Source organism: Zootoca vivipara, chromosome 2 (assembly GCF_963506605.1).
Source record: "Zootoca vivipara chromosome 2, rZooViv1.1, whole genome shotgun sequence".
Lineage (NCBI taxonomy): Eukaryota > Metazoa > Chordata > Lepidosauria > Squamata > Lacertidae > Zootoca > Zootoca vivipara.
Window position 1 is genome coordinate 37656344 of NC_083277.1, and position 17573 is coordinate 37673916.

General features: G+C 41.6%; 1 protein-coding gene across 1 annotated transcript; it reads right to left on the reverse strand.

Moving 5' to 3' along the window:
• Window positions 1–1615: 1615 nt before the first annotated feature.
• Window positions 1616–16324, reverse strand: CCDC174 (coiled-coil domain containing 174). Its single transcript, XM_035106519.2, has 11 exons — window positions 16191–16324; window positions 14065–14169; window positions 13016–13116; window positions 11807–11865; window positions 11413–11593; window positions 9789–9884; window positions 8235–8368; window positions 6999–7093; window positions 6198–6321; window positions 4694–4846; window positions 1616–4134 (listed from the first exon to the last, which is right to left on the reverse strand). Exons 1-11 carry the CDS (start codon window positions 16227–16229, stop codon window positions 3809–3811), a joined length of 1413 nt encoding a protein of 470 aa, XP_034962410.2. The 5' UTR covers window positions 16230–16324; the 3' UTR covers window positions 1616–3808.
• Between the last annotated feature and the right edge of the window lie 1249 nt (window positions 16325–17573).

Below are 17573 nucleotides of genomic sequence, written 5' to 3' on the forward strand. Positions count from 1 at the left end.
TGCTTTTTTTATTGCTCCTATGTTCACCAATGAGAAGTCCAAAAATAGTCCCAGGCATTTCAAGTGTGACAGATAAATTACCCTTGATTTAATTAGAAAATGCATCTGAAGCACTTTCTTAATTACAAAGTAAACTTTCAGCTGGAACTAATAAACTGTCAGTCTAAGTTTTATGGAAGTTGAAGTTTCTACAGCTAGCTAGAGGCTAATACCCTCTACAGAGGAATGGCTAATTCAGTTCAGCCTCCTTCTCACACAAGCCAACTCAGTAGAGACTTCTTTTGCACTCATTTAGGGCTTGCTTTGAAATCCCAAATGGAAAAAAGCAACCAACAATATTAGACGGGCTGTCCAGTCCACCCACCTGAACCACAAGAAGACAATATGGTTCCCTCCAGATGTTGCAGACTACAACCATAATAATTTTATTATTTGTACCCTGCCTATCTGACTGGGTTGCCCCAGCCACTTTGGGCAGCTTTTGACTGATATAAAAGCACAATAAAACATCCAACATTAAAACCTCCCCTTTACAGGGCTGCCTTCAGGTGTCTTCTAAAAGTTGGGTAGTTATTTATCTACACTGCTTCTTATATACAATTCTCATCATCCCTGGCCAGCATGAAGAAAGTCTTTTCAGTGGTGGGTCTTCACCAGGCACCCCCAAACTGCAGCCCTCCAGATGTTTTGGCCTACAACTCCTATGATCCCTAGCTAAAAGGACCAGTGGTCGGGGAAGGTGGGAATTGTAGTCCAAAACATCTGGAGGGCCGAAGTTTGGGTATGCCTGGTCTTCACCATTGGAATGCACTCTCTAGGGAGGCCCACCTGGTACCCTCACTTCTACCATTCAGACACCAGGCAAAAACAGGGGAGGCTGGTCCATTAGGGAAATGGGTTGCTGTCCCAACCTCCACCTGCCCTTTGCCAGACCCCACCTGATTTCCTACTTATGAGTCCAGGTAGTGTCGCTGTCATCTTCTTCCTACTTAGCATCAGTCTTGCTGTTGTAGAACTCAGGAGGGAGATGGCAGCAGCCAAAACTGGAATTATCCTTGTGAGTGGCTCAGGCTCCATCTACTGTTGGTCTCCATGCTTTCTGCCCCCCCCCCCAGCCCTAATTTACTATCTCTGATTGGACAGTTGCTGCCCAGTCTGTACAGTTAGACTGGGAAGAACCACATGGTCACTTCTACTTCTGACTAGGGATAAGTATGCAGGAAGCCAGCATAATTTTTATTTTATTTTTAAAATGCATTTGTATTCCACCCTTCCTCTAAAGGAGGTCAAAGTGGTGTATATAGTTCTCCTTCTCCCCAGTTTTATCCACACAGCAGCTACCCTGTGAGGCAGACTAGGCTGAGAGACAGGGATTGGCACAATGTCACCCAGTGAGCTTTGCGGCCGAGTGGGGATTTGAACCCTGGTCTCTCAGGTCTCATTCTGATGGGCCCTAGATAGTTTGGAATGTGTGTGAGATAGATAGATAGATAGATAGATAGATAGATAGATAGATAGATAGATAGATAGATAGATAGATAGATATAGACAGACAGACACACAATGAACTGCAATGCTTTCAATGAAACGCTTTGGATTACCTACTGTTAACCGCAGATGTTCCAAGAGTCACAGCAGCAGTTGAAAGTTGTGTGGAGATGCTGAACATTCCATATGACATGCCCATTCTTGCATCATAATAGGAGCGAGCACTGTTATGTAGATTCTCACAGTGAGGTTCAGGCCACTTACTCAAGGCCACTCTGGGCAAGAATGAGCTGCAGAAGCTCAACTTGTTTTTACAACTCTTTCCAGGTGGGTGGCAGTTACGGCCCCTCACTCTGTTGCCATTCCGGCAGATAGTTCTCACATGGTTGCCAGCCATTTGAGAATTCCCCCGGCTGGCGTGATCTCGGGGCGGGACTTCCCGACTGAACGCCAGCTTCAAACGGGCCAATCAGAGGCCCCACCTGACAGGCAGTGCCTTGCTGGTGGGCCAGGCATTGGCTGCTGCCGTGCCCAGCCAGGCAGCAATGCTTTAAAAGGCCGACTGTGCTTACCTTCCACAGTGCTGTTGGCTGAAGTGCTTTTATATTGAAAATGTCAGAAGTGAAAATGAGAAGCATCATGAGATGGGGAAGGGCCAGAGCTCAGTGGCAGAGCATGTGGTGATATGCATGAAAAAAATCCCACATCTTGTGCTTGCCATCTTCATGCTGGCTGGGAAGGGCTTCTGCCTAAAACCCTAGAGAGCAGCAAGCCTGTGTACACATTACTGAGCAACACCCCACATACAACTATGCTAGAAACTGAAGTCTGCAAACCATTATAGCAATGCTATAAGCCACAGGGTGCCAAGCTGCTGGAGTCAGAATATGCTCTCATATTCCAGGATTTCTAAAGAGATTGTCTTTAGATTGGTCTATGTTTTTCTAACACCCCTTCAACCTATTAAAGCTACTCTTAAGTACTAGAAATCAACAGTTGATTAAACTTTTTGGTACAAAAAACAGTTGTCTGACCCTTGTGCATAGCTTGTCAATATTTTAGTAGTCTGTTGCCATCTAGTGGGCTGTAGCTTTGTTAAGTCTCAGGAATGCTTTGGAGGATAGAAGTTGCCACTGTTCATTGGGCTTACTTCTTGAAGAGAAATGTGATCTTGAGACACATGGAATTGCTGTTCCCTTCCACCAACACACACATTTGCCGCCCACCCCGCTTACTGGCTCCATCCAATGCAACACTGTTGTTCCTGCTTACATCACTGATATAAGTAAATCAGGAAAGGGACTACACGAGTGTTGCCTTATTTTTTTAAGCAATTGCAAAGCTACGAGCCCCCATATCCTTCATCAACTTTATAGCTCAAACTAAAATAGACACTGCAGAATTGGAAAACGCATCCAGTTTTATTTTGCAGCCAGTTGTCATTCTAATCACACTGCATCAGTGAAAGGGACAGCTTTAAATATTTAAGTACCACAAAACAACTGTTCGGGTTAGGGAGATGGGTGGGGGGAAAACTGCTGTATCTTTCCATGATATTAAAACAGCAGATTCTGTTAACAGTCACCCATATGAACTGCTTGCTTTGTCAGCACTGTCAGAAATCCAGATGATTAATGGGATAGCAGAACCAACCACCATACTAATCTTAAGAGGCTTCCGTTCAATGCACTGTTTTGCTTGGTATGTGAACAAATGCCAGCTGCCACAGGGTGGACATGGTTTTTAATTTAGAAGACCTTTTATGGAATGCTGTTTACCATACCCTACAAGCTGGCACTAAATTACTCTAATGCTGGGGATGCAAAGGCCTGGACAACTAATTCTGCATGCCAAAAGGAGGTGTGTGCTGCGTTTCTCAAATAATAGCCTGTCACGCTAAATAATAAACTACATTTCAAAAACTAAGGTGATTTTCAAAAGCAGTTCACAAAACAGCATGGTGGCCTCTTTCTGGGTATGCATAGCACTTTTTAAAAGAGTCATCAGTCCCGCTGTTCAGGTCCAAAGCCTTAGATGTGCCTAAAGGAGGCCCTTGGATCTTAGTCATCGTATTTATGGTGAAGCAAACAGCAGTGGAAATGGCAGCGAATACAGGATACTATAGCAATAACCTTTAGAAACAGAAACCTTTAATGCTAGTGGGGACAGAAGTAGCACAAGGGCTGCAGTAAGATGCATACATGACAAAAGGCATGTGATACATATCCTACCAAAACACCTTTTCTCTTGAGCTTTAAAACAAAATGAAAAGTGAGAATCCCAAACAGTGTTTTGTGATCAATTTCAAAACATCTAAAGCTCATGTTACTTGTTTATAGTATGACAGCATGTCATCTAAAGTCTGGTAAGCCGGCTGCTGATTTTGCAGTTCACTGTCATGTTCCTGAGTGGGGGGGAATTGATTGCTCTGTGAGCTGCTACTGTAAGGTTCAGTTGATGGGGGTGGCAGGTTTCTTGTCAGGTTTTCTGTTTTTTCATATGAGGTTCCAGGCTTGTTCCAATTCTGTCTTCTAAAGTCATGCGTTCTCTTTTGACCCATAAAATAAGCAGAGGGAGGTGCAAATTCTGGGTCTCGTTCATTTCTGAGATCTTCCTGCTTCTTTGACCACAGTCCAAAAGTGAATTCTATGAACGGGAAAGAGGGAAAAAAAGAGCAAACTGAATTATTATTTTTTTACATACTATGCTTAACCATCAAACTCTTCCATTAACCCATACTTGGTCACACTGGCGCATGGCCACAATAAACGCTACGAATGTGTTAACATTGCTCTTGCATGGTGTGCCCTCTAGTGGTTTTGGTAGGGAATAAATCTTTTGAGAACAATGTCGCCTGTTGAAATAAGTTCTTATTTCAGGTGACAATTTTTCACTAAAAAGTCCTCAAGGGAATCAAGGAGCACCTATGACAACAGAAAGAAGGTAAGGCTAAAATGTTTTCTATTTTTGCCTAATGAATAGAGAGGTAGCATAGCCTTCTCCCCAAACACCTTAAATTCAATTCCACATGAAATGTAGTGCCTTCTTTTCTTTTTTTCTATGCAGGACTATTACAACATGAAATTCCTTCACCTGAAATGGTACCAGCCCACCAAAGCAGAGATTATACTGACACAGTATGAGCAGCTCACCATCCAAAGGTTTTTTATACCATGCTAAGCTGATGCACGTTTCAAGTCCTTACCTTTGCCTCTATCCCACTCTCGGACATAGGGCACGCCAGGCTTTGTATCTTTCCTTTCCTGAATGATCACTTCCACTTTTCTATTTTCCGCGGAAACGCTTGGCACTTCAATGGGCTTGGGTTCAGCTGCTGCTGGCATAGCAACTTCTCCTTCTGTTTTAGTGGAGATAAAGATTATTAAAACAAATTTTACTTGAGCCAGGAGATAATTCAACAAGCTACTGCCATGCTACAAGTTGACACTCTGAAGCATTACCTAATCGGGGGGGGGGCAGGGGCGGAAAGCATCTCACTGGGATGTTTAGTCCCCACCCCGCAAATAAAATTGCTGTAGATTAAATCACGACAAAGGAAGAAACTGAAGAAAAAATAAATTAAACCCCTAGCATTTCAATAGATAGCTCAAATGCTCCTTAGCAATGTATCTTTTAAAGGCTGCATTGGAATAACAAGGGGGGGGGGAACTAAGCAAGACTGAAAATATTTCACTATAGTTTCCTACACTTCAGATAATTTTTGGCCCTGCAGATGTTGCTGAACTAAAGTTTCTATCAGCTATAACAAGCCTGGCTAATGGTCAGGAAAGATGGGAGTTGTAGTTCAGCAGCATCTGCTGGGTCAAAGGTTCCTTCTACTTAATATACCCCAATATCACAGGTGGGGAACTTCCAGTCCATGGGCCCATCTTGGCCTGTCATGCCCTCTCCCCATAACTACGCCCACCCATCAGCATGGCAGTGTTGAATCCTGAATAGGTTCCACTGCCCTGTTCCCAGCTGCAAGCAGCACCATGCAGTAGGATTTAATATGCTGATGAGCAGAGATTAAAGCCCTTTCCTTTCTCCTTTAAGCAGGGAGGAGAGGGGCATTACTCCTGCCGCCCACTTAAAGGAGAAGTAGAGCAAAGCACCACTTGAACCAGGAGGGGAGAGGCTGATTCAAATAGGACTTTGAAAAGCTGCAGAGGTGATTTTAATGGGTTTTGCATACCTATCAAATTTTACTCACAAGGCTGATACTGATAAAAATCTGGACCACAGAGCCAAAAGGTTTCTCCAGCTGGTTCTATATTCTGAAGATGCATCATGATCTTCACTTTTGCCAGACTTCCCCAGCCTCTTGGCATCAGAAAGTGTCTTGAAGTAGAGATTCCCAACAACTTATCCCTCTCTGACACCCATTCTCTAAGTGAACATCATTTTGGATTCAAGGTTTTATCTGACCAAGCCATACTCTGAGAAGTCCCAATGAAATCATGACTAACTTAAGTCAATTTATTTCAATGGGTCTTCTGGGAGTGCTGCTTAGTGAGATTTAACCCTCAGAAAATTGATTCTGAATGCCATCTGGAAAACCCCCGCAATACAATATTTGTATTTGATGCAGAGATGAAATATTGGTCTTATGATTAGTGTCAACTAGGTCCTCATTAACAGTTCAGTTTGATGAATACAGATGTGGATCCTTTGTTCTCTGCATTTAAGGAAATTTATAGAGAAAGTACCTCCATTTTCCTTTGTGTCACCTTCTTTCAATCGCTTTTTCGCTCGAAGCTTGGACAGCCTGGCTTCCAGAACAGCCTTACGTTTCTCTGCTAAATGTTCACGTTTTGCTCTCTGGTCTGTAGTCTTAGAAAAGTCAATGACAATTGATTTATGTAGTCAGTAGCAAGTGATTTACATTGCTATTTCCAATAATTAACTGCTTACTTACACAGACACTACTCAACAGCCATGTAGTTTATTTCAACCAATTCCCCCCCCCCCATATTTTTCAAATCCAAACTCTGATATTGCAAACACTTCTATAAGTGACCAAATAATTACTAAGGCATGATAGTAAAACCTTCGTATGTATGATCAGACAGCCATAAAACAAACAGTAGGGCGTACAAGTTTTTCATTGCAGTCACACAACTAAAAAGTATTGGGTTTAGAAAAGAAATGAGTATTTTAAATCGAAGTCACACTAAGAAATCTATTTGGGAAACTTGAGCTTCTGCATAAATTTCTGCACCTAAACCTGAAGCATAAACTGCAAACCAATTTGAAGTTTTAATCTCCCCACATTTGCACACACGGAGATTCATTACCCACAGATATCACAATAATAATTCAGACACATATTGGCAGTTCTTGATTCAGTTACGATTACTACACATCTTTCAAAAGACTGGCACTGGACATTTTAGGTTACTCTATCAATCTGCTCGTATGCACCAACCATACAATACCCAAGGAAAAGCTCCATAGTGGAACATATCCCCCCCCCCCCCAGCACAATTGTAAACACTTAAACTTCATACCTGTTCTCTTAGCATTTCTAAGGTTTCCATTTGCTTTCTCCTCAAAGCCTGATCACGGGCAAAGGCAAAGTAACCAACACCAAGCTGTCTGGCCTCTGAAAGGAAGATTTTTTTTTTGGTACAGTGTTACAAATTCATCCTACATTACAGGGATATTGGGATACAGAGAGTTGCCTCTTAGGATGATATTCAACATCAGTCACAGGAACACAGAAGAGTACTGAATCAGATGACCAATCCATCTAGCTCTGTTTTACCTAGAGTGATCTGCAGTTCTCCAGGGCTGCAGACAGGAGTCTTTCCTATCCCTACCTGGAGATGCCAGGGAATTAAGCAGGGATCTTTTGGAAAAAAAATAAAGCATGTGTTCTACCACTGACCTACAACCCTCCCTAGGCAAAGGAAGACAGTGCTTGCTTATTAAGTCAGTTTTCAATGAAGCAGAATAGTAACCTGTTTATTACACCTCCAAATACACACAGAATACTCACATCACAACAATCTTAACCAGGCATCCCCAAACTGCGGCCCTCCAGATGTTTTGGCCTACAACTCCCATGATCCCTAGCTAACAGGACCAGTGGTCGGGGAAGATGGGAATTGTAGTCCAAAACATCTGGAGGGCCGAAGTTTGGGGATGCCTGATCTTAACCATCTTTTTTCAATGGATTTCCCCCACTTTCAATGGATGAAGGATGGGGACAGAGAAATTCTACTCTTCTGACAATAGTCACTCTGGATCAAGTTTAAACTTTATGATTTTATTGTATGGCTTTATGTTTTTATATGTTGTTGTAAACTGCTGTGATACATTTTTATGATACAGCAGCATATACACATTTTAATCACTAATTAGGTTAAAGATGTGAGATGTATTATCATTAAATACCTGTTTCGGGAAGTTTTTAATATTTAATGCTGTATTGTTTTAACACTCGATTGGGAGCCGCCCAGAGTGGCTGGGGAGACTCAGCCAGAAGGGCAGGGCACAAATAATAATAATAAATAATATTTATTATTATAGGATTTGGTATAAGTTTACGGGACTTCCCAATTTCCCCCACATTTAATTATAGCATCCTGTGAATTCTGTACACTGATGATCACCTTGATTAAAAAAATCAGGATACGGCCTTGATCGACAAGATATACTGAAATGAATCTATTTATGCAATAGAAGCAGAAGCGCATCTCATTTCTCAAGGCAGATCTGCATGCACAGTTAAGAATACGCACCATTTTCTCTAATGTCCTCATAATGCATTGGCCCCATAGGTTTCTTTAGGGCTTCTTCTTCCCTTTCCCACTGCTGACGCTGAAGCTCCTTTCTCATATCTTCAGACAACAAAGTCTTCTCTTCTGTCATTTGCCTAAGGGGGAGGGAAGCATCCCTTAAGAGTTTATGAGTGAGAAATGGTTTGCGAGTGAGAAATCCCAAAACCAATTGAGTATATCTCATCTAAAAGAACAATGCCCTATAACAGCAGCTCTCTAAGAGCCTTGGAGCACCTCTGGGTAGACATTCTGCTGAACTGCCAAGGCACTTGCAGAGCAGCCATCAATTTTTTTTCCTCTACATGTCCTTTGAGTTGTACATTCTACAATATAAAGGCATTGTAATTACTTGTAAATACTGTAAATTGTTACATAGCTTTCAGAAACTATTTTGAGGGATCAATGTGCCGCTAACATGGTGCTGTAAAGTCCTGCCTAAAAAAGCATTTCATTCGTTACCTAAAAGATTAAAAAATGTTAAGAGAAAAAACTGGAAAATTCCTAAAAATAGATGAAATAGCTCCCACTGCCAAGTGTTCACATTTCTCTGCAGAAGGCATTCTCTTGATGAGAAGCAAAGATGGAATAAACAGAAGATAAAGTAATTCGGCAAGCTACCCTCATCAGATCAACAGAGTTACATTTCAATATCTTTTTATTTTTCCTACTTAGCTATGGAAAAAAATGAATGAGCCAATTGCTTAATAACTCATGCGATTAGCTTTCCTAAAATGCCCATTTTGCCAGGTTATCGTAAGACTTCATAATGGAAAAACAAATCAAGTTCTACTTAATAGAACATTGTGTCCTTGACTTGATCAAAAAGATTTGAAATGCATTTATCTAAGAGGAGAAAATGCCAGACTCCTCTAGGTTTCATTAGGACACATTAAAATTCAATTTTATTGCCCGCAGACTGTCTCACCAGAGTGGTGCATGCTCTGGTTATCTCCCGCTTGGACTACTGCAATGCGCTCTATGTGGGGCTACCTATGTGGGGCTACCTGGCAAACTACAACTACTCCAGAATGTGGTAGCTAGACTGGTGACTGGGAGTGGCCGCAGAGACCATATGACACTGGTCCTGAAAGACCTACATTGGCTCCCAGTACATTTCCAGCCAAAAAATTAGTCACCCCTGATTTCCCCAAGCTGATAATCGACAAGAAGCATTATAATATTGCTAACTTGGCTGCAAACACAGATTTGACCAGAATGCATAGACAAATTTGTCAACTTGCTCATCTCCTAGAAGCTTTTTCATGTATTTATGCAGAATTTGTTCTCTACACATACAAAAAAAAAAAATCAAGTGTCCACTTAGCTCAAACGAAACAAGATTCTTCAGGAACCTGCGCAGGGCTTAGGACATGGGGTAAAGAAACAGCTGGATGTACTCTTCTGTGAACATGGAACATTTTCCATCGGAGTCCAACTGGACGAGTACCCATACCCCACCATTCCATATGTGAAAGAAAAAAACAGCTATTTAATTTAGTACTGTACAAGCATCACCTCTTTCCCTGAAGGTCTTTATCCATTTGAAGCAGATGTGGCAAATCTTTCTTCATACAGCGCCTAGAACGGCCCAAGGAATCCACATAATCTACCCTAGAATTTAATGGAAAAACAGCTTTACTGTACACAGAAGTCAGAGTCTGATTTATAACTCAGAAAATAAAGAAACAAATAATTACATGTAATAGGCCTACCTTGCATAGAACAATCCTTTAGTTACCTCACCATAAATGTCACAAGTTTAACAGAGCATCCTTTCCCTACATTTAGGAGAGTCACCATTTCTAAAACTCACTGTAATTCAGCTGCTTGCTTTTGTGATAAGGTAGTTAAGAGAACCATTAAAAATGTACAATAGCCTGCATCTAAACTGGCACATAGGGCCTGCTCCCTGTGGCGAAAATAATGATGCAGCATCAACTTCCCATACAAGTATTGAATTTGAAACAATATTTTTCAAGACTCATTTAAGGATCGCTTCTACTGTACATTTATTCCACTATTTTAATGAAAGCTGAACACAAATGCAAAGCAGAAGGTCTGTCAATGTTCTTTTAATGTAAAACTGTTTCTCAGTTACTTCTCTTATCGAAAACTGTTCAAGATCCAGACAAGGAGCAGTAAATGCTGCCCATTAATACTCGCAGTAAAATTTAGTGTTTAATGCTCCAAATTATTTAGAGTACACAGACACATAGCTGTCCAAAGTGTTATTGGGACTAGCATGTAGTGCTAATTATTAGCTATTAATGAGTTATGCTTTCATTATGTTGTTTTTCACAAGAATGCCAAGGATCCAGGAGTAGCTCCCTCTATCTCTATCCCCCCCCCCCCGGAGCATTTGCTGGTGGGTATCCAATTTCTGTTTATCACAGTGTTTTCCAACTCTGAGGACAGATTTTTGTGTGTTTTTGGGGGGGGAGAAAACCTGCAGCATCTCAACACTTTTCTTACACATTCACCAGAAAACAATTTATGAGTTGTTTGTAGTACTTAGATGACTGTTTGCAAAATGTGTGCTTTTACATCTAAAGTAAATTTAAATATCCAGAAATTTAACTTCTGTAACACAAGCAGCTCCAGGCAAGCTAGGAAAATAGCAGTTGAATATTATGGGCCAACAAGTTCACAGAAGTCTTAAGAGAGGCTGACAAATGCTTTAAAAAAGTATGCACTTTTGTTTTATGAAAATATTGCTACTAAAAAGGGAAAGGTAGCTGTTTATCTAAGAGATGTGTATACAACTGATAGGAGACCAGTGAACAGAATTTCAGCGGGTTCATTTAATGGCTTCTGCATATGAATCAAACTTAAAAATGCTGTTCAAAAAATATGACTGAACTCTATTCTAAATGGAGGGGGTGAAATTAATGCAACATCTAACCAAGGAAAATGAACAACTGAATCACCCTTAATATGAAAAGCATAACCTACTGGAAATTCTTTTGCAAGGGAAAAACATGGAATAATGTTTCCTCATAGGTAAGAAAGTTAACTATAGATTAGTAGTATCCTTCACTTAAGAGATGTTCTCTGTGTGGGAGGTAGTATGGGAGTGATGGTAGTAATTGCAGAGAAATCATATAAAACAAGATTGAACCACCACAATGCTACTACAAACCATTCTTCAGTGGGGTCCTGAGGAGGTGGAATTTCTGCTTCAGAAAGTCTCTCTTCTTCCCTGTTTGCCTTCTCTGCTGCCTTTCTAGCAGCTTCATTTGCACACAGCTCCTGTACTTCTCGCCGTTTGTCTATAATCTTCTGGGTGAAATCTACAAGGTACAAATCCTCGGTTTCTTCATCTAAAACAGAAAAATCAATCTGTAAATGACAGATATCAAAAGGACCCAGCCGAGAGAGGAGTCAATATAAAATTGCAGCAATCAGCTCTACTGCTGCCAACAATGCCCTTGACCACACTACATGACAATGCGCAGAAAACAGAGTCTGACAAGCAATCCTAGGGAGATACGTTGCCAATTTTTCTGTACATAAAGAAGGCGGCTTTCACTCACCTGGAAAGTCTCCTTTTGTCATCTTCTCATAGAGCAGTGCTTTCTCTTCTAGTTTCTGCCTACAAAACACGGGAACACATCCCTTTCAGTTAACCATTAGAAAGCAAAAAGTCTTTTGCCATTATGGATATGGGAGAAAGATTTCATTTCTTACATCATTGCCTCTTAAGGCAGCCTATGCGACCTAAACTAGCAGCAACAGGGGCATTTTTGATTCCCAAGTGTGGAATGGTGAGAACACTGGGTCACTACTGCTGTAGCTGTGGAGAGAACAGCAACATCCTCCACACAATCATGGGCATGCATATATACAAGGACCTCTCAGGAGGAATCAGATGGAGGCAACTTAACTTTTTTTTAAAAAGAGGCTATAGTGCTTTCCTAGAGGCCCAGAAGGCAATAATCAAAGCCATGGGCACTATCAAAATGTAGGAATGCTAGGGAGAAACTGCCCGGTTTAATAAAGCAACTTATTTTGGTAGAAACAACAGGAGCCCTAGCTGCAAGCACAATTCTCTCTTCTCTGTACACATTACTTCCTCCCTTGTTCCTTCCTTTTCTGTAATGCCAGCGTTTTTAATGAATTTGCCTGTACGTTCCAAGCCATTTGTTCCTTAGTGCCCTCAGGAACAAGGAGATGGGAAAAGAGGGATACTACTAGTCCCAGTTGGAAAGACACCAAACCTCCAAGAATGTGATGCTGTATATAATTGTCGAAATGCAAAGAGTGTTACACTCCCCTCACACGGAGAATGAAGAACATTACTTATTCTTCTTATAGGATAGGAGACTTCACTCCTGAGCACTTCCTAGGGACGAATGACCCACTGAAGGGAACTAAGACTTCCGAGCAAAAATGCTTATGAGCATCCTACAAAGTTGGGGATGTGTTTCAAGAGAGCACATGCCTGAATCTGAACTCTCTCGTGTGCAAACTGTATGATAAATCACAACCATAGAAATTGACTGTATTTTAACAGGCAACCTGTGGTACCAGATGCACAAATGGTTACACACTTGGTGTCAGAGAAATGATTGTCTATAGCATAGGCATTCAAGCCTAGGGCTGCAAAAGTTCAGAACAACTAATTTCAGAAGCAGAAACTAAGCATCAGCTCTGAAACACACAATCCTATTTTACATTTGTTCAGTGTATAATATGTAACCAGACTAATAAAATTTTACGTCTGCCCTTCTCAGAAGTATTACCTTGATTTGTCCAATGTTTGTTGCTCTTCTATCTTTTGTTCAGCATCTTTCTCAGATCGATCTGAAACACCTTTATTCTGTTTAGTCCAAATGCTCGGCTTCTGCAACATTAAGTTTTCAAAATGAAACATAAATACTATACCAGAGTTCAGTTATCACAAATAGTCGTAGAACATCCAACACCTCCATTGTCAGAGGCAGCAAGCTTTTGAACAGCAGTCTCTGAAAACAGCAAGAGCGGAGAGCGATGTTCCACTCAGATTCTACTTGTGTGCTTCCCAAAGGCATCTGGTTGGCTACTGTGAGAACAGGATGCTGGACTAGATGGACTTTTGACCTGATCCAGCAGGATTTTATTTTTTATCTTTAAAAAAGGTAGATCTTTCCATCATCTAGGCTCCAGTACTGGCCAGTTCTAAACACATCAGAGCTCAGGTGTGTGACATAAGGCCCCTTGCCTATATCAAGCGCACCAAAGCTTTCCATTCCTACAAAGCTCTTCCTAAATGTAATAAATGGTTTGCAAGTAAGTTGCCTAACAGTAGCATGGGGTTCTACAGGTTCCCCTTCTTAAAACAAAAAGCTCTACTCTGTAGTATAGAGAACTACAAAATTATTGAATGTCAGTTTACAGAATTCCTCAAATTGCATCTTTTTAGCTCATTAGCTTTGAGCCTGTCACATCTCTGGAAACTACTGTTCAGAATTTCAGGCAGCTGTTCAAGGAGAAGATCACTCTTGAATTAAGAGTCCCACCAAATTCAACAAGGTTATTAAGTTGTAGGCTGCAATCCTATGTACAATTCCCATTGAATTCAGCAAACCTATTTCTGAGCAAAATTTAAAAATTCCTTCTTAGAGACCAACTAAGTTTGTTATTGGTATGAGCTTTCATGTGAAACATGAACAACAAACTTAGTTGGTCTCTAAGGTGCTACTGGAAGAATTTTTTTTTATTTTGTTTCAACTATGGCAGACCAATATGGCTACCTACTTGTAACTTATTTCTGAGCAGACAGTTTTAGGATTGAATTGTAAACAAACTCTACCTTGTTTGCTGCTTTAGGTTTTACAGGGACTCCAGCATCTTTCAAAAGTTTTTCCTTTTTGAATTCTTCCTGTTTTCGGAAAAGTTCAGCTTTCAAGTCTATGAGCTGCATCAGAAAAGAAAGACAATTTTCCATTTAGCAATACGATAAAGAACTTTAAATGAGTCTCGGTGGAAAAGAACATAAATTTGCAACTATAGCCTAGCAACTGAAATACTTAAAACCTTGAAAAATTAAAATACTGGTAAGGTGACCAGTGCAAATGCATATAAAGTGAGGGTTGACAAAACTTTACCCCATACAATGTTTGGGTAGAAATAGACCCAATATAATATAGGAGTAATAAGCAGTTCTAGATTCAGATGTTCTTTAATCTATAGCCTTACAAAAAGACAATGGCTGGTATTTGATTACCTCAGATAAAACTTGATTATTTTGATAACAATTGATATGCCACACTTGCATTGACTGGGATCATTCTTGGCAGCAAATGAAAAATGGGTCACCCGATGTTATTTCCCTCCTATCACAGTGGTTCGGCAGGGGTGTGTGTGAAGGATGTAAGAACACTACTTAGCAAGCTGAAAAGGTTTCCAACCTCCTATTTAAAGCACTAAATTGCAACACAGTTTATTTTATGGAACATTATAGCATACACTGTCATTTTTAATCAGTCATTTGAAAAAAGATTTGCAGGGGGGTGGGGCGTTGATGAGATTGTCAGTCCCAGCTCACTCTCCCAATCAATATACTTGATCAAGCAGAATATTGATATTCCTAAGAGAATATCCATCTCATCAGACATTGCACATTCCTACCCAAGTGTTTCTTTTATGCAAAAAACCCAAAAAATGTGAATAAAAATTTAACCCTGAGAGTTCTGCAACACAGCTCAGGTGTCTGACCGACTGCTCAGAATTTATTATTTATACCCTGCCCATCCGGCTGGGTTTCCCCAGCCACTCTGGGTGGCTTCCAGCAAAATATTAAAATACAATAATTCATCAAATATTAAAAGCTTCCCTAAACAGGGGTGCCTTCAGATGTCTTCTAAAAAGTCAGATAGTTTATTTCTTTTGACATCTGATGGGAGGGCGTTCCACAGGGTGGGTGCCACTACCGAGAAGGCCCTCTGCCTGGTTCCCTGTAACTTTGCTTCTGGCAGTGAGGGAACCACCAGAAGGCCCTCGGTGCTGGACCTCAGTGTCCAGACTGAATGATGGGGGTGGATACACTCCTTCAGGTATAATGGGCCAAGGCAATTTAGAGCTTTAAAGGTCAGCACCAACACTTTGAATTGTGCCCAGAAATGTACTGGAAGAAAATGGTGGGATCACTTCTGAAAACACTGGTCTGTACTTCACTTAATAGTAGTACATTCTGGTTGGATTGAATGAACAGGTCTGATAGCTGTACATCAACAGCATAAAAATCTTATTGTACTCTGGGCAGCCCAAACATTTTTAAATGAAGGAGTTACACCTAAAAATGATCCTAAAACCTAATTGGGTTTCCTCTCCCCTTAACAACACTTTCTGAAATATATGAATTATCAGGCCATGGAAAGACCTGGAAAATTACATTCTCATCAGGACCTCTTTGCATTTAAAGAGCCCAGGAACTGTCAAGATGGTCTTGCCAATCTGAAAGGTTCATCATCAAGGGAGGCCCTTGGGATTAGCAGAGGAGTTGAGGTGTAAGAGAAAAGGGGTTTAACTTGTACCTGGCGCTCAACCCTAATGTTGAAAGGTAGATATTCTTACTACACGCCCGCTTCAACCCTAAGGTCCCAAGGCAGGTTACAGCATTAAAACCACAATATTAACAATTTAAAGCAACTTATGACCATAAAAATAAAAAAGACAAGTAAATTAGAGCTTGAGGGCACATGTAAAAGGAGCCATTTGTTTCCCGCAGCTTAGCCTGGGCGGCTCACAATCTGTGCAAGGGCGGCAACTTCTTCTGTCATGCCAAAGGTAGTAATGCTGGGTTTTCCAAGTATCCCCGAGCATGTGCAGAGCGCCCCTTCCAGCAGAGGCTGGGCCTTCCAGCTCAGTCCCCTTTGCAGGGGAAGAAGGGCAAAGGCGGCGGCGTGTGTGTGTCCGGGACCCCCTTTCGCCACTCACCGAGGAAACCGTAACATCCAGCGGCTTCTTCCTGTCCATGCTGCCGCCACCGCCTCCCCAGCGACAGCCGAGAACAAGCGACGCGGAGACAGTAAACAAAACGAAACGAAACGCCGTCTCCTGATACTTCCGGCTTAAGGCGCGACGTAAAGCGCGAAGGCGGACCCCGACTTCCGGGATGGAGACTGCTGCTTTATTACCGCCGCTTACGACAGTGTCGTAATCGGGCAGAAAGGCTTTGCGGCGCGAGCTGCAGAACGTTGCGGGAGGTGCGCTAAGGGAGCAGCGCGAGAGCAGAGAGGTTGGGTGGCCAGGGAAGAAAAAATAAGGCTTGCTAACATAAGAAGCAGCTCTGGTGGGTTCATTCCATAGCTGCCAAGTTATCCCTTTTTTACAGGGATTTTCCCTTATGCTGAATAGGCTTCCTCGCGAGAAAAGGGAAAACTTGGCAGCTATGGTTCATTCAAAGGGATATCCAGCTGAGCATCCTCCTGACTATAACCAGCTGCCTCTGCAGACTCCACAAGCCTGGCATGGAGGCAACAGCCCTGCGGGCGCTCTTGGGTAGATTGCGGGGTGATTTGTAGTACGTAGAGACTTTTTTCCTAGCTCCTAATTATTTAACAATAACTGCAACAGAGAGTGCACTGTAATTAAACCATAGGAAACCCACCTTGTTCGTAGCATAGAAGGAAACAATAGCCAGGACCTGAATGATGTTCAGAGGACGAGGATAATTGCTTGTGCAGCGAAAAGGGCACCCCTCTCATACAAGGGGGAGATAATCAGCAGGCTTGGGGAAGCATCAAGTATGGGGGGGGAATTTTTTTTAAGGGGAAAAGGTCTTAAGCGGGAGGGTACATAGTTCCCTGAAGAAAAGTCCAAAGAGGAGCGAGTGTGCTCAGTAGTCATAGTATACTTACTATTAGGGGAGAAAGGCAAGGAATAGCCATCTTCAGATATTCTTAAAATTGTATGTGTGCAGGGTCTGTGTGCTGGCACATCCCCTTGTCCTTTTAGTACTGAGAGGAAAGGTCTGAAGGCAGACTCTTAAGTGTGTTTGGCTGAAATGACAGTCTTCCTCATGCTCCAGATTCCTGATCATGAGAGGATAGTAATCATGTTCAAAGTAGGGAGGTTATGGTGAGGGATTCATGCTCCCCTGCATATCACCTCCATGTGCAGAATTTAAGAATGCCTAAATAGGGCTAAATAGAGAAAGTCAGACTTCCCTTCTTTACATAGATCCTCATCTTTCCCTATTATAAGAAATGTAGAATGTCTCTGGTAAATCTTCCAGCTTCCAATTTTCCATAATTAGTATTACTCTGAGTCTACATTCATTTGTTAGTAGGGCAGCGTAAACAGAGGTTTGATCAAATG

Coding starts and splice junctions, on each gene's coding strand:
- CCDC174 (XM_035106519.2), bottom strand. CDS start 16,229: ATGGACAGGAAGAAGCCGCTGGATGTTACGGTTTCCTCG. Junction 14,170..16,190: donor TGGATGTTACGGTTTCCTCG/GTGAGTGGCGAA, acceptor TTTCTGATGCAG/CTCATAGACTTGAAAGCTGA. Junction 8,369..9,788: donor AAAGACCTTCAGGGAAAGAG/GTGATGCTTGTA, acceptor CCTCCCCCTTAG/GCAAATGACAGAAGAGAAGA.